We start from the raw sequence: 22,882 nt of genomic DNA on the forward strand, positions 1-22,882 counted from the left end.
TCTGAAGGGATCCTTGTCAAGCCCAAACCTGCCAGCCAGTTCCTTCTTGCTCGATTCTCTTCCGTCATAGCTCGTCTTGTTTCCCAGGTTTCTCCCCTCTACAAACCACACCACTCACTCACTCACTCATTCCTCCCTCTCACATACAAACATCCATAGATTTCGCTGTGATTTCTCGTTAGGCGTTTTCTACCGAATATTGAAATTTCTCCCTTATTTGAACCGATTTGCTTTATTTTGACCTCAGCAAGTTAGCACGACTCTATAAAACAACCCCTGTCATACCCCGCGATGGGTGACGTCTACAGAGACTCTCGCACATATCGCGAGCGCGAGTGGGAGCGGGACGAGGGCGGTTCTTCAGACGATGAGCGTTATCGCAAGACTACAATCCGAAGATACAAAGTCGCACCCAGCCGGTCAGACCGATACTCCGAGTACGACGATGGACGTTCCCATGTTTCCCGCTATGCCGGCCGCCCTACTGGCGACTTTGTAGAACAGGATCGACGTTCTTACGCCCCGGATCGACCTCACTCTGCATTTGAACCCGCCCCCTCGCAAGCTAGCTTTCGTGAGGATCGTGGCCGAGACACAGCTCCTAGATCTTTTATCTACGAGAAGGAAATCGAGCGAGACACTTATCCTCCTCCAGCCCCGCCGCCGATGCCGATGCCTGCGCCCTCTCAGGTAGGCGATCGAACCCGTGCGCCAGTTTACGCAGAGACCAAGGAAGTTGAGCGTGATTGGGAACGACGATCTCGTTTTGACGCTTTGTTCGATGACGATGTCAAGGTTGAGAACCAAATGGTGAAGACCGAGCGTCGAGACAACGGCGAGTACCGTGTCGAGAAGCGGGTGGAGGAGCATGTCGATGACAGTCACGGCTGTGACGTTGAGCGATACCGCAAGGAAACAGAGTACTACACCCCTTACGATCCACCACCTCCCGTCATCATTCGACAGCGCGCACCCGAGCCGCAGAAAATCATTGTTCAAGAAGCGCCTGCTCCACCACCTGTCATTGTTTCTCCCCGTCAGCAACAACAGCCCGGTGTGGTTGTTATCCGAGAAAAAGAACCCGAGAGGCAGCAGATCGTGGTCCGAAGAGAGCATCGACATGAACACCGACACGAGCACCGCCCTCGCCCTCAGGATGAGGAGTATTATTATCGTCATGAACACTATGATTCCCGCGGGGATCGTCGATACGTCGAGCGATATGATCGTAGAGGCGGTCATTATAGCGATGATGAAGACTATTACATGCGGCGCAAAGTTGTTCGTCGCCGCGAGAGCAGTGAAGACTCTCACCACAAGCGACATTTGGCAGAGGGTGCTCTTGCTGGTGCTGGTGTCACAGCCCTTCTCAACAGCCGCCGCGACAGCTATGGAGAGTTGCCAGAAAACCGTGGCCGCAAGGTCATTGCTGGAGCTGCTCTTGGAGCGCTCGGCAGTGAGGCACTACGCAGAGCCAAGAGTGCTTACGAAGATCGCTGGCACGATGACGAATCACCTGATCGCTCCTCGCGTTTCAAGCAGGGCCTCGGAATCGCTGCTGTAGCTCTAGCTGCTGCCGGAGCCGCCAAATACTACCAGTCCAATAAGATTGAGAAGGAAGAGGCGATCCGGGGCAGGAGCCGTGGTCGTCGTGGTTATCACTCTGATTACTCTCGCTCGCGTTCGCGTTCTTCGCGTTCTGTCATCCGAAGAACCACAACTACGACCAAGAGCACGAGCCGTGGCAGCCGCCGTCGAAGTTTGTCGACTGCAGCCAAGGCTGCTTTGGGAACTGTTGCCGCTGCAGGTGTTGCAAAGCATCTGCGCAACAGGTCCAAGTCTCGAGGTCGCAGCGGCAGTAGGTCAAGCAGCTCGCGCAGCCGCAGCCGTAGTCGAAGCCGATCGAGGAGCCGCAGCAAGTCCAAACTTCGCCGCGGCGCTGAGATCGCAGGTGCGGCTGTAGCAGCAAAGGCAGCACACCACGTTTGGAAGAAACGCCAGGATAAGAAGGATGGCAGTGACAACAGCAGTGATGATGAATACTACCGACGAGGCCCATCTAGGAGCCGAAGCCGGAGCAGGTCCAAGGCCAGATCCATTCGTTCAGAGCGCGGGACTGATCTCGAGCTAGGCCCCGTAGTTGAATACGGTAACGATCCCCTCGCGCCCGCCTCGAAATCGCGAGGCTACGAATCCGAAGCAGAGGCAAGGCGTGAACGCCACAGACGACGTGGCCGTGGCCGTGGCCGCTCCGTGTCTGCCGGCTCCGATCACGACCGTAAACGCAGCAGAAGTCGACTTGGAGCCGCGGCAGCGGCAGGAGCTGCAGCTCTTGGCATCAAAGAATACAAGGAGAAGAAGGACAGAGACAAGAGGGAACAGCGTTCCAGAGAACGTCGACTTGAACTAGAGAGGGAACGTGAAAAAGAAGACGAGCGAGACCGCCGTGGCCGAGCTACCAGATCTCCTTCACGAACCCGATCTCGAAGTCGTTCTAGGAGACGTGAGTAGTCCTTGAGTGACCAAAGTTGTGTTGACTGACCACTTTTGAGCAGGCTACGATGACTATGATGACCGACGCCCACGCTCACCACCCATGGCATCTGGTGGTGCAGGTTTTCCACCTTATCCTATGGATCCTACTCCCCCATCAGGAGCCCCTTATACCAATATTCCGGATAATAATCGTGAATTTCAACCATATGTTCCTCAAGACTATACAGGATATCCTCCTCCACCTCCTGGCCCACCTCGTGGGCTATCAACTGGACCTCCTCCGCCAGGACCTCCTGGGCCACCACCGCCACCTGGACCTCCGGGACCTCCACCATCCGGTGGCCCAAGACCGCCTGACAATGTGAGTAATCCTGTCCACAACCTGGGCTCAAGAGGCCTAGATGAGGGTGCGTCCGACCGTATCGGGAGAGTTGTTGAATGAAAGCAAGAAACAGTGCTGACTATAGGACAGATGTACTAGATTCGTCTGATGAAGAGTATCCAACCAAATCTGTGGTCTTTGGTCCCATGTCGCCCAAGAGTTCCATGACGATGAAGCTACATCGTGCTAAAGCAAAGGCCAAGGAGGAAAAGGAGAGAAAGGAGCAGGAAGCTCACGATATGCTTCAAGGACTTGTGCCCGCCACACCAAGCTCGAAGCAGCGAGATACTGCGTCGACCCAGTCAGATGACGAATCATATTTCAGTCGGAGACGGCGACATCGAGGTGATAACTCTGACTCGGATGAACCTATCGAGGACTTGCCTGATCGTTTTGACAAGCATGGCAAGCCACTGGATGAGCGATCCACTAGAAGCCGCGGGTTGACAAGTAGAAGAGGGGACTTTGAATACAAACCCAAGCGTCGGGACGACTGGGATATCAAGGGTGCATGGCAAGTAGCAGGAACAGACGGCGAAGCTGTGGAGAAGATCGTTCGTGGTGTGACTGGAGCACTTGAAGGCAAAGGTGGATGGCTTGGCATTCTCGGAAATGTTCTTGGTGGATTGCAGCAACCGGATCAACGAGAGGCTATTGATGATGGACATCGTGACGAAAGGAGGCGACGAAGAAGACATCGGGACTAATGACGTGATGATTGTGAATGCTCTTTCTTTTTTCCTTGGTTGGATATGATAATGGTTTCTGTTTTTGAGTGGACTTATGATATGACGCTACGACTATTTATACATTACGGCCTATATAGAGAAACTCGGTTTATGTCTGTTTATGATACTTCTCTCCAGTTTGCCTGTCAATCAGTTGTGATCATATTTGTGTATTTCATGACAGTATGTTCATGTGAATGATGAGGTTTCTTTGTTTCCAGCACTACCTCAGATTCGCCATGAGTTGCTGACTCGGAAGAGCTATCGACTGTAGTACATGTGTATTGTGTTGGGTATTAGGTAGAATTGAAGCTTGTAGCACTGTCATCTCATATTTTGTTGTAACCCGCTCATAAGCGATTTTTATCATCATGGGGTGTACACATCAAGCCGCACGAGCAACATCGGAATCATGCTCGCACATGCAACTATAAGATGAGGCGTTGAGTACACCGCGGCATTTGCCACAGAGTATGAGATGTTTGTCTGTTTTGTAATCTGTGTCTTTGACAGTGATGAGATCTGAGCGGGAGATTTCTACCACATCATGAGTGGATGGATTGGTAGTACAAGATGTGTCATTTGTCGAGGGAGTGGTTGTTGGTGTTGAACTAGACATTATATTTATTATTCTCTTGAATAAGAAAGGAGTGAATAAAAAAGGGAAAGAAAGAGAAAAAAGAAGGGAAAATGGAATGGAATCACTGCATTGTCATTATTGCTTATATAGAAGTTACCCTATTCCTAGGCCGTATTAGTGTTTCTTGAATTGTCTTTTCTGTTCTTGATCGCAACATGGACATTGTAGAAGTTTCTGTTGAAATGAAGGGCAATCATAATATATGATTTTAATTCCATAGTAACATCAGTTTTCTTCGTATCGTCCCTGGATGGTTCTGGTAGTTTCTGCGTTGATCGATGTAACCAAAATACGGGTCAAAACTGCGCTTTGATATCACAGTGACGAGAATCATGATGTTTACACTTCAAAAGTCAAAACTCTTGTAAATCAAGTCCCTCGATGGCGAGTCTTGTAGTATTCTATATAATATCGAGTACGCAATTGGTATCCTTTATTTCACTGCACCCCACCTCTTTCATAACTCCTTTCTAGACACTGTGTCCTTTCATCATAACTCATCATGAGCACGCTCTGGCTCTGGCCGTCCACTATCTTTTTGCAGGTCAACGCCGTTCTTGAGTCGCCACTTCTCCCAGAGACCCCAAAATTCAGTTTCCATGTTGGTGTCCATTTGATCGGGTAGCACGACGGTGTACTCAACGTATAGGTTTCCAAACTCGGTCTTGTGGTAGACGCTGTCGCCGTCTTCGTGCCAGATGGGCATACCTTCGCCAACGACGGTCTCGATGTGGCCGGGCTGAATAACTTGGCCGCGGGGTCGGCTTAGACGAACAACGTGTTTATCGAGATGAGTGAGGTTGCGAGTCCAACCACCCATCCAGGCCTCGCGGAGGGAAAGGACTTCGTTCCAGTAAAGGTCGTCACCCTTGCGACGGAAGAATGCGCCGTCGATCTTGTCGGGGTTGTTATCATATGAGGGCTCCTTTTCAGATAGTGTAACCAGCAAATCACCCGGAACCCAATCAGGGCTCTCGTCGGCTTCGTTCTCGTAGACAAGGCGGGTATCGCGGGCAGCTCCGCGCTGGATGTTGAGTTGGACGGGCGTAGACTTCTTCTCGACTCGTTCACCATGACACACTGTACATTTATGCTTGATGTGTTTGCCCCGACCACCGCAGGCGTCGCATCGTTGCTGAAACTGCTGAAACATACCGGGAGCAAGCTGGCGCTTCATAAGACGCACACCATGACCACCACAGTGTTGGCAGGTATCGACTTGACCATCTGCACTTCCAGTGCCTTCGCATGATTCACAGATATGTTGCTTGTTCCAAGAGAATTCGGTGGTGGCGCCGTTGTAAAAATCGCGGAGGGTAATTTCGACACGGACTTCGACGTTGTGACCTCTGGGCTCGCTGGATCCTCGACCGTAGTGACCGTGACCGCCGAAGAAACGGCTAAAGATATCAAAGGGGTCATGACCACCACCGCCTCCGCCTCCCTGTCGGCGCTGTTGGACACCATCGTGGCCATGATGGTCGTAGACCTTTCGCATTTCCTCGTCGCTTAGAACATCGTAGGCTTCGGAGACTTCGACAAACTTATCGTGCGCTGTGTCATCGCCACTTGGAAAGGTTAGTGTCTAGTCAAACAGACAGGTGTTCATGGAGGGGCATACGGATTCTTGTCTGGATGGAACTTCTTTGACAATTGTCGATATGCTTGCTTCAACTCTTTGTTCGTAGCTTTTCTGTTTACACCGAGGATCTGCAGAAATGTTAATTAGCGACTATTTAAAGGTTCGTTGAGGTGAGTTTACCTTGTAGTAGTCCTCGGCGCATACAGCTAGCTGGACCAGAGCTAAAAGGACCACGAGGGCCGCTGTATGAAACAACATTGTACGTTTATTTCAGCAAGATTTGTAAATCTTAAAAAGTCAATATAATTTGAGCAGTTTGGAGCATTGGCTTGTAAAGAAAGACGGAATTGAAAAGCGTTGCGAAGAAAAAGAGGGAAGAAAAGAACAACAGAGAACAAAGAACTCGCCTCTACCTGCGAAACACCAGCGTGTTATCAATTGCTTGTCTACTACACTTTTTGGGGGTTAATGGGACTGCTTATCGCTTTACCCCTGCAGGTTTAGCTTCTTATCGAAATCTTATAATTGGTTCAAAGCTTAGGTAGCCCCGGATTATCCTTTCTCCAAATCTAGGCAAGACATCAAGTTAAACTTACATGTCGCATTCAAGGTTCTTCCCTTGGAATTCTTCTATCTATACCCAGCCATTCCCCTTCTACTAAAAGCTCAGTAACCAAAATGAGCTCCAAAAAGTACGCTTTCCTTCCCATGGAAGAGGATGAGGTGGGTCCTCAAAAAGTTACCAAGGAGAAGAAATCCAGACATCGACATCGCGAACGAGACCGCGACGACAAGTCTTCCCGACACTCAAAGTCCCGTCGCGAACGCAGTCGTTCGAGATCCCCGGCACGCGCATCTTCATCTCGCCATAGTCGACCCAAGCAATATCGACAACGCGACGACAAGGCTGATTTCGATGATCGATGGGGTGACGAGGAGCCACCTTCTGATGAACCCGAGGAGGAAGACGACGAGCCAGAGTTTGAGCAATCAGCAAGCAAGCGAGTCAAATTAAGCCATGATGAATCGAGAGACGAAGAACTATCCGATGGGGCGAAAGAGGAATTGGAACGCAAAAAGGATATCGAAGAGCGCGAGGCTTTCGCAAAGCGCTTAAGAGAAAAGGACAGCAAAAAACCGAAAAAGGACGATAGAGATGGAGAATCCTCCTCGAGACGAACACTCGCCGAAGATGCTGAAGCGCGAAACCAAGCGCTGCCTGATATTCGAGAACGATCGCGACAGGAATACCTCAAGAAACGAGAGGCCGAACGATTAGCCCTTCTACGGAAGCAGGTCGCAGAGGAAACCGCTGAACTACGAAGTGGCGTGCGACTGTCCGAAAAAGAAAAGGCAGAATTTGCCAAGAATAGGGAGATCTTGCGACTGGCTGAGGAGCGCCTTAAGATTGACGACCACAGGGATGGATATGCTATGCCAGAGGATTACATCACAGAGAAAGGCAAACTCGATCGAAAGAAAAAGGAGGAAGCACTATACAAGCGATACGTCGAGAAAGATGAGTTTGGACAAGAGAAATTCGTTACTGAACACGAGGAGTGGGAACGAGAGCAAGCTTCAAAGGCCAAGGCGCAGATTCAGCGCGCCGAGAGGGAGAACGATGATTACGACTATGTTATGGACGACTCCCAGTATATCCAGTGGAACTTGGATTCACGCCTGCCTGGAGATGATCGGAAATTAACCAAGGAACAACAATTCCTTGAGGCACAAATCGACGCAGCTGAAAAGAAGGCCCTCTCAATCGAGGAAACAAGGAAGAGTCTACCAATCTACCAATACCGAGACGAGTTTCTTGCTGCGCTAGAGCAGTACCAAGTTCTAGTTATCGTCGGAGAGACAGGTAGTGGAAAGACGACCCAACTACCGCAATATCTTCACGAAGCTGGTTATACCAAGAACGGCATGAAGGTTGGATGTACCCAGCCCCGACGAGTGGCAGCCATGAGTGTAGCAGCTCGTGTGGCCGAAGAAGTCGATGTCAAGGTTGGAAACGAAGTTGGATACACAATTCGTTTTGAAGACTGCACAAGTGACAAGACTGTTCTCAAGTATATGACTGATGGCATGTTGCTACGAGAATTCATGACGGAGCCGGATCTAGCAGGTTACTCGGCGCTGATGATCGACGAAGCCCACGAACGTACAGTCCATACTGACATTCTGTTGGCTTTGATCAAGGATCTTTCAAGAGAACGACCCGACTTGAAGCTGCTGATTTCGTCAGCTACCATGAACGCTGAGAAGTTTGCGCAGTACTTTGATGATGCGCCCATCTTTAATATACCCGGTCGACGATACCCTGTCGATATCTATTACACCCCTAGCCCCGAAGCTAATTACCTGGCTGCCGCTATTACGACGACTTTCCAGATCCATACCACACAGCCCAAGGGCGACATTCTGATCTTCTTGACGGGTCAAGATGAAATTGAAGCAGCCGAGCTCGAAATTGCAGAAACAGCAAAGAAGCTTGGCAATCGTGTCAAAGAACTTGTTGTTTGTCCCATCTATGCCAATTTGCCCTCTGAACTACAGTCCAAGATTTTCGAGCCCACGCCAGATGGTGCTCGTAAGGTTGTACTAGCCACCAATATTGCCGAAACCAGTTTGACAATCGATGGTATTGTTTATGTCATTGACCCGGGCTATGTGAAGGAAAACGTCTACAACCCTGCGACAGGCATGTCCAACTTGGTTGTTGTTCCTTGTTCGAGAGCTTCTGCAAACCAGCGAAGTGGTCGTGCTGGTCGTGTCGGACCAGGAAAGTGTTTCCGTTTGTATACCAAGTTTGCATACATGAACGAGATGGACGAGTCGACTACGCCGGAAATCCAAAGAACAAACCTGAATGGTGTTGTGCTTCAGTTGAAGTCTCTTGGTATTAATGAGTTGCTCGATTTCGAGTTTATGGATCCTCCACCCACAGAAGCTCTTATCGGTGCTCTGAACCAACTCTTTGCTCTGCAGGCGTTGAACCACCGTGGAGAGTTGACCAAGCTTGGACGACAGATGAGTGAATTTCCTACAGACCCTATGCTTGCCAAGGCTGTACTCGCAGCGGACAAGGAAGGTTGTGTTGAGGAGGTTTTGTCTATTGTATCCATGCTCGGTGAAGCATCTGCCCTCTTCTTCCGACCCAAGGACAAGAAGATCCACGCAGACAGCGCCCGAAACCGATTCACAGTCAAGGACGGCGGCGATCACATTACACTTCTCAATGTGTGGAATCAATGGGTCGATAGTGATTTCTCCCCAGTCTGGGCCAAGGAGAACTTTCTACAGCAACGCTCTCTCACGCGCGCACGCGACGTCCGCGACCAACTCGCAAAGCTCTGCGAACGTGTCGAGGTGGCACCATCTACATGCGGCGCCACGAACCTACGACCCATCAAGCGCGCCATCACAGCTGGTTTCTTCCCCAACGCCGCACGACTCCAGAAGAGCGGTGATAGCTACAGGACAGTCAAGAACAATACGACTGTGTGGATCCATCCAAGCAGTGTGCTCATGGCTATCGACCCGCCCGAGAAGATGGTGGTTTACTTTGAGCTGGTGCAAACGACAAAGGAGTATATGCGTAGTGTGATGCCGATTGAGCCGAGATGGCTATCAGAGTTGGCGCCGCACTTTCATAAAAAGAAGGATGTTGAGGAGATGGAGGAGAAGAAAATGCCAAAACGGCGATCATAATGATATAGATTTAATTAATGCCTACATATTATTCCCAAAGTACAATATACTGTGACGATATCTTATTCCCACCAAGCAGCCTTTGTCTGCGGCTCTTCTTCGTCTTTGTCAGGTATCCATTCGTAGAGAATGTCTGTTCTCATGGTGTACTTAATTCCCTTGTTCACCAACGCTCCTTCATGGAACAGTCCCCTGTGCTGAAAAATGAGAACACTACCCGCCTTGGGATTCACATCGACTCTCTTCTCTCCCTTTCTATCAAGGAACGAGGTCGCGCCGCCTTGCAGTTCCGATGTAGGGTCATTCTCGACAGAGTCGTTGAGGTAGAGGTGTACTGTGTAAAAAGTCTCGAATTCTTTCCCAGGACCTTCAGTATAGAAGTATGCGCCATCGCAGTGAGCTGAACAGGATTAGCATGGTGTTCAGAGGAGATGAAGAGGAACTTACGTTTAAAGTACTGTCCGGGTGAGTACTTTAGGAAGCGCATTCTGTCGTTTAAGCGACTAAAGACAAACTTACCACCTTTCATCCAAGGCTCGTGAGGTACGACAGCGAGCAAATCGTGCAGACCGTCAGTCTGGAGACATCGTTCCCAAAGGCGATCAACTATTGTCTGCTGATCCCAGATAATCCTATCGCTCTCACGATAACCCGGCGCACGACTCTCATAGCCATCACCACCACTCACCAAAGCGGGTTTCCACGCCGACTGAGTCGCACCGTCGCGAGGGACGGAATCCTCAGCTAGAGAAAGAAGCTCGCGACATTCATCGGGTGATATAACGTTGTCTAGAACAAGAGCTGTGTGGCCGTCATATTGAGGAAGAGGGGAGTTTGCAAAGTCGATTTGACGGGATGTTATTGATGTTGAAGAAGGAGAAGCAAGGAACAAATCCGGGATGGGAATGTCTTTGGATTTGTATTCTATTTTTTGAGGCATGGTGCAATTCGATGTCTGGCGAGGAATGACTTTGAAGGAGGAGGTTTGGGGTTTTGTGAGGCCAAGTTTGGAGGCGATGTTGGACAGCATTTTTATATAAGCGCCAAGACAGAGAGTACTACTCTTTAATACAAAAAGAATATCAGTATCTAATATTCAAGGGTTTGAAGTGAGAGGTGTTTCAAGAATATAAATGCCTAAAAGGACAGGTTTCATGGATTGTAGAGACAGATATTGATGCTTTTATTCTTGTTGTTGCTGCCTGTCTAGGATGTTGTCTTGAGGTGGCTCGTTCTCCACACAGCCACCACAAGTTCTACGCCGAGTGACAGCTAGGCTTTCATGATGAAGAGCGTGACATTACTAGTTTCAGGCGTTTAATTGGTAATTTGGAGGCCTTGAGAGGCGCTTAGATAGGACAGGGATTTTAAATGCTGCAGCCTGCGTTGCCTGGGAGTGTGTTAGTTGTTCATGATACCCATGTGAGGAATGAGATGGATAGGCCCATACTGAATACCTGGGAATAATTAAATTTGGATAAACGCTCTCTGGTATTAATTGAGATGCATGATAATGATGAGAGACGATAGACTGTAGTCGATTGGGGTTGAAAGGTGTGGTTTGTTTCTGCCGACAGATTATCGAGGCCAAAGAATATTGTCTGAATGCAGCCCTTCCCAACCATAGTAGTCGTGATTCATGGCTATTCAACTGTAGAATTCTTCTTCTTCTACTTCTTGTTGTATAGCCAAGTCATCACTTCTCATGTCCCCCAAATAATAATTCGGTAGTCCAAAAAATGCCCAAACTCGTCCTCTGAATGGCAAATATCGTCCATCATTAGGTCTCTCTTTAACCTTCCACCACGGAAGTGTATGGACCTGTGCCAAAAAACTGAGCTTATGATTAATCATCGGGAGGTCACGGTGCTCTCCCTTCTCAATCCAAAGTCCTCTCTTATACTCGCGAGTGTCGAACGTATAGTCGGATCCATCTCCCCAAATGAGGGCCACATATCCCAGATGCAAACAACGTTTTTTGTATGGGCTTCTTTTTACATCGTACCAATAATACATAGGGCATACAGGGCCGACAATTTTTGTTACGCGGAGGCCTGTATGTTCCTTGACTTTTCGCTCGACTGCATGTTGTATTGATTCGTCCGAGTCATAGACCTGATCTTGTAGTAGTACCTCATGGAGAGAAGAATCGCGCTTTTGATGGATGAGGAGTGTCTTTTTTCCGCAGTTGCTAATACGGACAATAGCGACATCAAAGATGATTTTGTCTGGTATGAAATGCTTGATGTCTCGAACCCAGTGTTCGGCTTCCGACCTGCCCATTGGTAAGAACTCCATGTTGACGGGAGGCTGTAGTTTGACGACTTTTTTCGACAGGCGACGGTGATGTAGATGAGTGGTGAAGGCTGTAGAGAATCGTGCTCTTGCGTGTGATTGAGAGAGGATGTGAAAAGGGAATATCAGTGTTTACACAATAGGGCAAACATCTTCCTATGCCCTCGAATTCTATTTATGCTTTGATAGGCGTATGTGTATTTCTCGGCATATTAAAAATCTTGAACGTTAAATGACATTGCTACTTCGCAAATTTGACTTTTGAGTATACACATGATGTGATAGAGGCGAGACAAGAGCAGCTGGCCTTGATGTCGATACTCGCCCTTTACGAGTCCCGACAACTTGCTTCCTGTTATTAATAACTGTAGGTTTGGTCTTCCAGTAGAAGATACTTCTTAGATCATATGCATCTAACCATAGACTCATCAGATGCTTCTAGTATGACAAGATATAAATCTACCTGGACACTCTAAACCTACGTATAAGCGATAACGATAAGGCGACAAATGATAAGCCTCGACAGGAGACAAGAGCTTGGCAACATTAGATGCCGACTTGGCAACACTAGACTCGGCCGGTAGATGTGGAAACCTTTCAACGACAGCCGGTCACTCAAAACAAATTGGAGGCTAAGAGATTTTTTAGAATGAATAACCTCTTATTAAATCGGCGGAGTAACTAAACTTGTATACAAGAACCGCCAGCGAACTGGGTCCAAGTGGGTATGTCGAGATAAAATCTGCACACACTATATCCTTACATCCGGAGATTGATGAGAGTGTTGAGCCTCAATAATCGTTAATAAGAAATGAAAAGGATGTTTCTATTGAACCTTGTTAGTAATGTTTCTGGTTTGGTAAAGCCTAAAGGACCTTTTGTATGTGACGTTACTTACCCTTCAAGGTTTAGTCACCTTCCATAGCGGGCAACCATAAACTTCTCAACGACATGGGCTGATGGAACAATCTTGAATATCAGTACGTAACTACAACTCTTTTAACAGTTTTGTAGTGGATTTGCCTCTGAGCACGCAATTCCTCGTGCTTCATTTTTAGCGGGTTAGAATTGTACTACATCAATAACATCTTTCCCTTTGGCATGTCTTGGTCTTACTCTCATGATCACTTCAACCATCCGACAGAATAATCATGGCTTATTATTCTGAAAAAGACAATTCGCCAGGAGGCGACATCGAGAACACCCCAGACAGCGATGGCTTGTCTAGACGAGGTCCCACGCAGTCGGATCTGCTGAGCCGTTCGCTCTCGGCGCGACAGGTCCAGATGATTGCTATTGGAGGTACAATCGGAACAGGTTTATTCTTGGGTACTGGAAAGTCACTCGCTACAGGAGGTCCAGCGTCGATATTGATTGCCTACGCTATTGTTGGTGGAATTGTTTTTACCACCATGCTAGCTCTGGGTGAGATGGCCGCTTTTATTCCCGTCGCCGGCAGTTTCTGTACTTTTGCAGGGTGAGTTTGACTTTTACTACCACTGAATCACCACTAACAAAAACTAGACGCTTTGTGGATGATGCTTTTGGTTTCGCTCTTACTTGGAATTACTGGTTCAACGATGCTGTATCCACAGCTTCAGATCTCGTCGCACTGCAGCTCATTCTCCAATACTGGACCGACAACTTCCCCGGCTGGGCCCTGAGTCTTATTTTCTGGGTTGTTCTCATCGCCATCAACCTCATTTCCGTTAGGGCATATGGTGAAGTTGAGTACTGGCTCAGTCTTCTCAAGATCATCACCATTGTGGTCTTTATCGTTATGGGTATTGTTGTCAACTGTGGTGGTAACGAGACTGGAGAGTACATTGGTGGGAAATACTGGCATTTGCCTGATGCGCCTTTTGTTGGGGGTATTGGAGGATTTGCCTCTGTTTTTGTCACTGCCTCTTTTGCTTGTAAGTTTGTTTCTGGTCTCGTGAGAATTTGGATGGGTAGCTAATGATTTTAGATGGTGGAACTGAGAGTATCGCCATTACTGCTGGTGAGACTAAGGATCCTACCAAGAACATCCCCAAAGTTGTCAAGAACGTCTTTTGGCGTATCCTCCTCTTCTAGTAAGTTTTATTACTTCCCCCACTGAGTCAACCACTAACAAAGTATCCAGTATCCTCTCAATTCTCATCATCGGTCTCAACGTCCCGTACAACTACCCCGATCTCAACTCCAAGGAAACCCGCACTTCTCCCTTTACCATCGTCTTTGAGATGACAGGCGCCAAAGCTGCTGGAAGTGTCATCAACGCCGTTATCCTGACCAGTGTTCTGTCGGCTGGAAACCACGCTCTTTTCGCGGGCGTGAGATTGATGTACACTCTCGCTCACGAGGGACACGCGCCTAAAGTGCTCGGAAAACTCAACAGGAACCAAGTTCCTTGGGTTGCCGTTTTAGTCACCGGTTTCATCTCTGGTCTTTGCTTCGGTTCGAGCTTCATTGGAGCTGGACAGTTATGGTCTTGGCTGCAAAAGTAAGTCCCATCACATTCAATATCTGCGATAAACTGCTAACATTCCACAGCATCGTCGGTGTATCCAACCAACTAAGCTGGATCTCCATCGGTATCACATCAATCCGCTTCCGTCAAGCGCTCGAACTCCAAGGAAAAACGCATCTTCTTCCCTTCAAAAATTGGACCTACCCCTACGGACCCTGGATCTGCGTCTTCCTCAACAGCTTTCTCGTGCTCGTGCAAGGTTGGAGCTGCTTCAGTCCTAAGTTTGACGCCGTCAGCTTTATAAGCTTCTACATCGAACTGCCCGTCATGCTCATCATGTTTGTCGTCTGGAAGCTTATTAAGAAGACCAAGGTTGTTAAACTAAACGAGATGGACCTTGAGACGGATGTGCATACCATCGAGGAGAAGGTTACCGAGGAGACGGGGTGGAAGAATAAGGTGAAGAATGTGGTTACTTGGTTGTTTTAAGAGTGTAATTTGATAGCGATTTGATACCATATTATTTAATGATTACTGTTTATGAAGATACTTCCACATTTCAACGAGCAGAGTGAGGACGCTCATGCCGCAAAAAGACTCACTCCGCACCCAAGACAGTAAAGCAGTGAGATATGTCAGATTAACAATTAGATAGTCAAATGGTGAGACCTAGTCTCGATAAGAAGTAAAAACTTATGACACACCCACACAAGAACATCACTCCCCATCACCACCTTCAGCATACTCCTCAGGCACTTCAGGCCAAGCATCAACACCGTCCTGAATAACCATCATCATACCACTAACCATGTGGTTATTAATATGGCAATGAAGAAGCCACGGTCCAGCATCAGCAGCATGATACCGAACAACCACCCAACTCGGTTCCTTGTCAGCAGGCGCAGAAAGGAACGCATCGCGACGAGGAGGATTAACAAGGTTAAACTGGTCGGGAATCTCCCTGATGGCCTCTTCAACGGAGTTCCACCTGAAATGACCTGTTCCAGCGCCTAGCATGTACATCTTTGATCCGTGCTTGTGGATGGGATGCGGTGGCTGGGGGAACAAAGCCGCTACAAAGACGAGATCAACCCATTGTCCTAGCTTGGTCGAGATGGTGACATTGTTGTTGATGTAAGGTTGAGGGTTGAAAAGTGTTGGTCTCCGCTCATCTAGATCCTTTGACATGAGGCCAGTGTTGTTCAACGCCCAAAGATATGAAGCACCTTTGATAGCCATGCTCAAGTTGAAGGTGACATCAGCAGTAGGCGAAATCGGACTCGGTGGATAGGGGAATGCCACGAGTTGGTTGAAAACAGCAACTTCTTTGGACGCAGGAAGACCGACGAGGTTAATCCAAGGCTCGACATCTCCCTCTGCAGCGCTGTAACCTTCGATAGAGAGAACAGCATGGCCTGTGATGAGTTGCGGTGCACTGTTGGAGTTGTAACGCATTTTGTAATCGCCCGAGTTGGCGATTTTGATGACGATGGAGTATCGATCTCCGTTGGTTACAGGAATGGCCTGCACCTTTTGGGGTTCGATGTATGAACCGTCCACGGCGTATACCCACATATCATGGCCATCAATAGAGAAAACTCCGTTGACAAAGTTGACTGCGCCGACGATGTCAAAGGCAAGCCATGACTCCCATTGGCCAAGGTAGTTTGAGATTTTGATAGTCTCTATCTCTCCGTCTGTTTCTTTGCAGCCGGTGAATGTGCCTGGGAGGAGTGCTGATTCATTACCTAGACCACCAGCGAGGGCGTTGAGGGCAGAAGCGGGTAGGCATCTAACTATAGTCAGCATTGCGATCTAGTTTTTGGAAAATAGCACTCACGCCTTGTCTGTAAACTCAGCACCTCCTGGTACCAACCCAAGGTACGCCTTCTGAATCTCATTGAGATTGGCATCGACAACATCCTTGTCAAGACACTCGACTCTTCCCTTACCATTGAAAAGGATAGAGTCATAGCACGAATCTTCAATCCCGGCAGCAACCGTCATATCCCACTTCTCCTCTGATGTAAGGTGCACAAAGTCAGAAATGACGATGGGCTTGACTTTCTCAATAGCTTCTTTAATCTTGTACACGGTATGTTCATCCTCGGAGATGAGGTGGAATGGATTCGGCTCGTCGTGCCGAGGATGGATGATGATGGCTCCGTAGAGACCATCTTCGATTTGGCCTCGGTGGTGAGAGTGGTACCAAAAGCTTCCGTATTGAGTCGCATGGAACTTGTAGGTGAAGCTGGATCCTGGCTTGATGGGGTGTTGAGTTACGCCTGGGACACCATCTGACCAGGGAGTACCTTTCATCTCCAAGCCTGACTTATTAGATCTTTTTGTTAGGCACAGAAAGGATTGAACCTACCGTGGTAATGGACTGTGAGTTCCTCCGGGGATTCATTGTGGACTTTGACAACGACCATGTCATCTTGGTCGATCTCAAGCACAGGACCGGGAGATTGTCCATTGACAAGAAGCATCTTCCTGGAGAAGCCATCGGGGGCGTAGTCATCCCATGTTATAGTAAGATCAAATTTCTTTGTCTTGAAAGTAGCTGAAACTGATGTGATGAGTGTCTGTATAAGAAGAGGCAGAAAGACTAAGGAAGAAGTTGAGAAGTACATCTTGACTAGCAGTTAGAGTCGTTAACTCCCAATGGCTGTTGCTTTTTCTTCATCAAGCAGGATCAGCACGCAGTATATACAATATTCGGAAACTATTCCATCGTCGCGGTGATGTCTTCATCCGATTATACCAAGAACCAGCTTACATGACAACGGTCACCACGCCGCATAGTAGCATTCTCACTACTGTAGCTTTCCAAGGCAAGCTCGGCCAATGAGGCATGTTCACGACACCGCAATTTTATAGCTAGTACCTATCTAATTACATTCCCCCAATAGTGTCTCATATCTTTCGAGATGAAGTCTGGATTATTCCCGAGGCGGTGCTTTTTTTCGCGAAAGAGATCAGCACTAACATGACTTATTATTATTGGGGGCGGAGAATAGAAGAGCTGGCAGTGGATGATTGGGGGCTGTACGGTCCTTGGCTGAGGTCAGATGCTTGCTTATATGGCAAGGCCCGAAGATGGTGATTTCAGTTGGACTACAAGATTAAGCATGAAGGGTTATTATTCATATTTGAGGTGCTTTAGCGAAAGCAACATCTAACTAATGATTCAACACGCAATGGCTTTACTTCAACGTCGTGATTGACTGCTTCAATGGACAAGAACATGCAATATTTAAACTAATGCTTCTTCTCAATAGACAGTGTCTTGGGCAAAAACACATGTTTACTAGACATAATGCAGTTAGTTGATATGTAGTTGGTCTTGATAGGGCTTACATGGTTGCTTTGAGGCCTGGTTTTGTGATCTTGGCGGTCAGCATTGACAAGTCTAGACGGTCAACAAACCGTAGAATACTAGGAATCTTGGCAACTGAAAGCACGTGGGACGAAATTGGTAAATTGGGCTATGCCATTGCAGGCCGAATTCTGAGGTTGTTCTATACTGAAGCTTGGTTATTGTTCTACTACTACCCTAGCCCTACATAGATAGCGCTGGATAGATGATGTTCCTGGATTTCAATGCAACCTCGGGGTGGGGTTGACAGTTGAATGGATTGATAGCGTGAAAGTCAGTAGATAAGTTGATGTAATTATTTGATATGCTTGTACAAGGTAAACACGACTTTTTATTTGGTTGGTCCAGGCCTTGATGCTGACCCGACTATCGCAGGCTCCTCCGCAGTATCAATTCTTTTGACGTTTGAGACCTGTTGTCTCACAACAAATTAAGCTGCCCACCAGGGTGTAAGCGGTATTGCGACAGCACTGCTGTGCCTATACACGTTCGATTCCCTGATGGTCCTCCCAACGCCTCGCCCAACCTCACATGTCTTTAACCCAGATGAAGAACCTCGACATTGTTTCCAACAGGATCAAGGATAAACGCGGCATAGTAACCAGGTCTGTACTCTCTCGGCCCAGGCTTTCCATTATCAACGGCACCAGCTTTCCTACTCAACTAATTAGCATTATCCTACTACTTATAGACAGGTAAGACAAGCACTTACATAGCAGCCTCGTGCCACTCATCAACATGCTTCTGATTCTCAGCATCAAAAGCGAAATGAACAGGACACGTTCTGTTCTCCATCTTGCCATCGTACTTCTTGAGAGAGCTTCCACCTCCGCCAAGCCAAAAGTCTGGACCCTTGTTCTTCTCTCCAAACGCGCAGTAGTATGCGCCTGTAGGACCTTGAGCTTCAAACTTGAACTCGTAGCCTAGAGGGGCGAGGACGACTTTGTAGAAGTCGCGCATCTCGACGTAGTGTTCGCCGCAAGGGAGTGCAAAGTGACTGAGACCCATTGTTGCTTGTGCTTGTGCTTGTGCTTGTGATGATGGTTTGATGAGTGAGTTGAGTTGAGGTTGAAGTTGAAGTTGAAGGGAATGTCGATAGTCTTATATAGTCAGTCATTGCTTACAACCATCCAATTCACGGTGCGACTCGATATTTCCCCTCTTCGTCGTGAAACCTGCCCCCTCACATATCGTGGCGTTCACCAATTCGGACTTTATACAAGTCCGTAATCTATCCGATCGATTGCCCATGTCCATGTAAGACAATGAATGCATGAATGCCTGAATGCCTGAATTGTCGCACAACTAGTCATATCATGCTTACATGGACCATTGAGAAAAAAGGTGATACAGATGTATATGATGTGGTCTTGATGAGGAGCTGAATAATTTATGAGGCTGGCTGGTAGAGTGATAGGATGGGTGGATATTGTCCGTAGTTGGACTGCTTACTTTCCTAAATAGGAAAATGAGATTCTTCACGGCGACCTGATTTTGGTGATCCTTATGACAATTAGGAAAATGAGAATAACATGCCTAATGTTTGGCGGTCATAAAATTGATTACATCAGGGATGAAATGACATAAATGACATCAAAAACGTACAGCTAGCCAGACTCCATACATCAAGCTGGCATCTCGGGCTCCGGAGACCGACGACCCGGAAGCAATATGTGTTCTTAGGGCAGGACTCTGCGATATCTCTTTTCTCGCATAAGGCGTCCTAAGGATACCAAAAAAAAAAAAAAACTAGTCGCAGGAAGCAAGAGAGACAGCACTAGTAAGTGATAAACTTGAGACATAGAGGCCATTTTCACCGATCACTAGGTTGGTTGTGAGGGTGAAGAATGATGGATAGTAGAGAAATGTAGTAGTATGAGTGAAAGAGAACCTTGAGGTTTTTTATTAGTTAAATAGAGAAGATAGCAAGGTGAGAAGTCTAGGGGCATAAAATACTCGTTGATTTTTCAAGATTCACAAAGTCCAAAACTAGCTTTTTCCCTTGCCCTTTAACTTTGAGTCATAAGAGATAAAACTAGTCATTCAATTTATGTCTTCCTTATACATCTTAAGGTTATTTAGCTTATATCCTTAAGCTCAGCCAAAGTAAACTTAGAACAGATAATCCAACTTGAATTGCTTCCGGACACTATTGCGCAGACGAGATAGATCATCGTTGCGGTGCCTAGTATATGCGTCGTCGATCGGCTCCGCCAGCCTCTATCCAGCAAGGCTGTGAACTCGACAATCGCCGCTACCCAGGTACATTATAGCCCTTCATAGCGTATCTCGCTGCAAGATCTCAATCCACATACGTTGAGACCCTCAAGTACCCAGCCCACGCCTCGTCATCTTCGCCAGATCATCCTGCAAATGCCGGGTATGTTTAACCGTAAGCTACTGCGACAAAGTACACAGCGTGCTGTCTGGCAGTTAGTTATACGTACCTTCTTGAGGTCGAGCTACATCTCCAGTTTAATGGGGCCTGTTTCCGTCAGGACGCAGCATCATGCACCAACCTTCCCTTTCCGACATTTTAGAGTTCATAAACCCTTCGAACACCTCCCATATTATCCGGCCCCTCATTATAGCATAGGTATTTTCATCACTACCGGGCAGCGGTATAGGGACAATGAGTGCCTGGCAACGGCCAGTCAGATATTCGTCCCCGACAATAAGGCTGAGCCTCTTGAGGTTAGGCATGTGTGCGTAAAACCCCTCCATGATCTCAGCCAGGTTCTCCGGCGGAGGACTAAAGACACTGTTGTCGAAATAGAATGCATCTAGTTCGATACCGAAATGTAGGACTCTGTCCCACCCTGGGATATGAATATGCGTTTTTGTGCTCAGAGTCTTTTGATGTTTTCTGCTGAAGTATAGAATATCGGTATCCGGTCTAAACCATAGACCTAGTCTTTCTTTGTCCGCCGCCTTAAAGATGAAGCCTTGGCGCAGTGCAGCTCCGCGGGACTCACGACAGACGCTGAGGGCGATAGGATGAGGACAAGTATCGTCAAAATGGAAGAACATTGTTTCTGATTGATGATCCTGTCTTTTGATTTGATTGACCCTGATGAAACGGCGATACGGGAGTGTTAATGTCCAGATATAATCTCGTAGTTCAGGCGGGAGCCGGTTTAGAGGAAATCCCGGGGGAGAAACGGGCTGCTGTTCTTGAGAGGCCATTTTCGCCGGTCTCTGGGTGGGCTTTGAGAGTGAAAGATGAAGGATGGCAGAGAACTTTGGTGGTGCAAGAGAGAAGTTTGTTGGTAGAGGTAGGAAAAAAGGCACTCGGCATCAATAATCACTATCTGTTGGCGAGCACTGTCGCTGGCCACCGAGTTACAGACGGGAGTTTAGGCAGAAGCCGTTTATAGTTCACGATGGCAGCTAATCTACGACCGAAGATTTAGGTTACAGACTGAAAAACACAATATTTTGACGTCAAAATGTAGAAACAGACCGGGTCAACAGCGATATGCGTTAAACAATGTAACTGCAGGATATCAGTGTAATATTTGTGCAAAATTTAGAGAGCGCAAATAAGTAGTTCAACTTATAGGAAGATCAAGCTCTACCAACCACGGGTGATGAAAAGGTATGTCATCCGACCCTTGAATAGCAGCATTAACAAAAAGAGTATCAACCCCTCGCTTAATCGCTAACTCGTCTCCTTTGCAATGCTTTGTGGGTATAACTCTCGCATCTGCAATACTCATGTTCCTATTCTCTTCCTGCCAAGCAACCATGAGTTCACTGGAACTAAACCGATCAAGAACTCCAATCGTGACAGACTTTCCCGTATCCATGGCTGTATCAAGCGATGATTCTTCAGGATCGTGGTTTCGCCATTTGATCAACTCGGCTCCCCAGCTTCGATGCACGTGGCCGAAGCAGTGCATGAGAGGTTTTGCCTGAGCGACAACTTCGAAGAGGTCTGGACAACCAACGTGCTTTCTGCGATAAGTCATGTCGAGGATACCTTTTGGAGGACCATGTGTTATTACCACGTCGATTTGCTCCTTGATTTCCCGTTCGTGACCTATCCAAGGATCAAACTGGAATCCCCAACAGTCATTGGAAGGAGTATAGGGACTCGCATAAACTACCAGATGAGCCCCATTGTCGAGATCAAAATGATGAACTCCCTCTGTTAGATACACAATACCCTCATGTGTAAAACTCTCCATCAAGCGTCTCGCTTCTCCAAATCTTCCATATTGCTTCTCTACTATCATATCGGGGAAAGGCGTTTCGGCTATCGCCCTCTTGAACGTCGGGGTGTCGAGGGTAAAGTCGTGATTGCCTGGGATGACAAGCTTGAGTGGCGCGTTTATGTCTTTGAGAAGACGGATGGCTGACTCAAATTCGTAGAGTCTGGATGTTTCTGTTAGATCGCCGCAGTGAATTGCTACGTCGACTTTGTGTAAGGGTTTGCGGTCGCCGGGGAATTCTTAGCCGTGGGTGTCGGACAAGACTAAGAAACGGGTTCTGATCTTCCATCGCGTCATGGTTGGTGTTTGTATTTAAGGGAATATTATTCTCACACAGCGCTAGCTAGATGGGAACATGTTTCATATGATAACAGTAGAGTTTTTAATTATTTATGTTCAGAATAATGTTTGTCACTGCGAAGCTTAAACTGTGTTTTTTGTAAATACTCCTTGTTCTTGAAACCTTGCGGACAAGACAGACACAGGACTGCAAAGACATTTCATCAAAGAGTATGTACTGGGTATCATTCTTACAATTGTAAGATTTAATATGTTCAAGATTTATCTCTCGAGAAAACGATGTATGTATCAAAAGTGTAGACAATTAAATTTAAGCATTGGTGTTGTTATTGAGTAATCTAAAAATACCACCTTTTCTCAATAAAGTTTAATGGCCCCGGTAAAATGGGCCCCGGAACCCCGGAAACCCCCCCAGAATCGCCGCCTCATCTGCCGGATCGCCATTCTCCACGTGACGGGCCGGACCATTGGGTTGGTTCAACTTGTCTCTTGTTATCTTTCACCATCACCACCATTACAGCTGTTCATCATCACACGTTCACTCATTCATTCATTATTGGTTTTATAATAAGCATGCGTCAAGATGGAGTCTCAGACCAATCACCGCCGGCTAAAATACAAGGACTCCCCGACAGGACAGCCATGGTGCTCTAGCACATCATTTAAAGTCACCCTTCCAATCCTTATTCTCTTAACAATA

General features: G+C 47.4%; 9 protein-coding genes across 9 annotated transcripts; 3 read left to right on the forward strand and 6 right to left on the reverse strand.

The window, feature by feature from the left end:
• Positions 1–291: 291 nt before the first annotated feature.
• On the forward strand, positions 292–3,585 carry FSST1_006227 (uncharacterized protein; the record flags this gene model as incomplete). The annotated part of the gene is made up of 3 exons (XM_083232576.1): positions 292–2,503; positions 2,556–2,903; positions 2,969–3,585. The coding sequence occupies 3 exons, from the start codon at positions 292–294 to the stop codon at positions 3,583–3,585; spliced, it is 3,177 nt and encodes a 1,058-aa protein (XP_083089657.1).
• Positions 3,586–4,736: 1,151 nt separating this feature from the next.
• FSST1_006228 (uncharacterized protein) lies at positions 4,737–6,086 on the reverse strand (the record flags this gene model as incomplete). The annotated part of the gene is made up of 3 exons (XM_083232577.1): positions 4,737–5,814; positions 5,868–5,956; positions 6,009–6,086. 3 exons carry the CDS (start codon positions 6,084–6,086, stop codon positions 4,737–4,739), a joined length of 1,245 nt encoding a protein of 414 aa, XP_083089658.1.
• A 420-nt stretch (positions 6,087–6,506) lies between these two features.
• On the forward strand, positions 6,507–9,542 carry FSST1_006229 (P-loop containing nucleoside triphosphate hydrolase protein; the record flags this gene model as incomplete). Its single annotated transcript, XM_083232578.1, has 1 exon — positions 6,507–9,542. The coding sequence occupies one exon, from the start codon at positions 6,507–6,509 to the stop codon at positions 9,540–9,542; it is 3,036 nt and encodes a 1,011-aa protein (XP_083089659.1).
• A 62-nt stretch (positions 9,543–9,604) lies between these two features.
• On the reverse strand, positions 9,605–10,572 carry FSST1_006230 (uncharacterized protein; the record flags this gene model as incomplete). The annotated part of the gene is made up of 2 exons (XM_083232579.1): positions 9,605–9,942; positions 9,990–10,572. 2 exons carry the CDS (start codon positions 10,570–10,572, stop codon positions 9,605–9,607), a joined length of 921 nt encoding a protein of 306 aa, XP_083089660.1.
• Positions 10,573–12,988: 2,416 nt separating this feature from the next.
• FSST1_006231 (amino acid permease-domain-containing protein) lies at positions 12,989–14,778 on the forward strand (the record flags this gene model as incomplete). Its single annotated transcript, XM_083232580.1, has 5 exons — positions 12,989–13,314; positions 13,362–13,753; positions 13,807–13,912; positions 13,963–14,322; positions 14,373–14,778. 5 exons carry the CDS (start codon positions 12,989–12,991, stop codon positions 14,776–14,778), a joined length of 1,590 nt encoding a protein of 529 aa, XP_083089661.1.
• A 228-nt stretch (positions 14,779–15,006) lies between these two features.
• FSST1_006232 (multicopper oxidase-domain-containing protein) lies at positions 15,007–16,922 on the reverse strand (the record flags this gene model as incomplete). Its single annotated transcript, XM_083232581.1, has 3 exons — positions 15,007–16,081; positions 16,130–16,616; positions 16,664–16,922. The coding sequence occupies 3 exons, from the start codon at positions 16,920–16,922 to the stop codon at positions 15,007–15,009; spliced, it is 1,821 nt and encodes a 606-aa protein (XP_083089662.1).
• A 1,283-nt stretch (positions 16,923–18,205) lies between these two features.
• On the reverse strand, positions 18,206–18,676 carry FSST1_006233 (Glyoxalase/Bleomycin resistance protein/Dihydroxybiphenyl dioxygenase; the record flags this gene model as incomplete). Its single annotated transcript, XM_083232582.1, has 2 exons — positions 18,206–18,323; positions 18,381–18,676. The coding sequence occupies 2 exons, from the start codon at positions 18,674–18,676 to the stop codon at positions 18,206–18,208; spliced, it is 414 nt and encodes a 137-aa protein (XP_083089663.1).
• Positions 18,677–20,143: 1,467 nt separating this feature from the next.
• Positions 20,144–20,854, reverse strand: FSST1_006234 (2EXR domain-containing protein; the record flags this gene model as incomplete). Its single annotated transcript, XM_083232583.1, has 1 exon — positions 20,144–20,854. One exon carries the CDS (start codon positions 20,852–20,854, stop codon positions 20,144–20,146), a length of 711 nt encoding a protein of 236 aa, XP_083089664.1.
• A 365-nt stretch (positions 20,855–21,219) lies between these two features.
• Positions 21,220–22,381, reverse strand: FSST1_006235 (uncharacterized protein; the record flags this gene model as incomplete). Its single annotated transcript, XM_083232585.1, has 2 exons — positions 21,220–22,079; positions 22,330–22,381. The coding sequence occupies 2 exons, from the start codon at positions 22,379–22,381 to the stop codon at positions 21,220–21,222; spliced, it is 912 nt and encodes a 303-aa protein (XP_083089665.1).
• Between the last annotated feature and the right edge of the window lie 501 nt (positions 22,382–22,882).

This window comes from Fusarium sambucinum, chromosome I, assembly GCF_050947815.1.
Source record: "Fusarium sambucinum isolate potato_lamoka chromosome I, whole genome shotgun sequence".
Classification (NCBI taxonomy): Eukaryota; Fungi; Ascomycota; class Sordariomycetes; order Hypocreales; family Nectriaceae; genus Fusarium; species Fusarium sambucinum.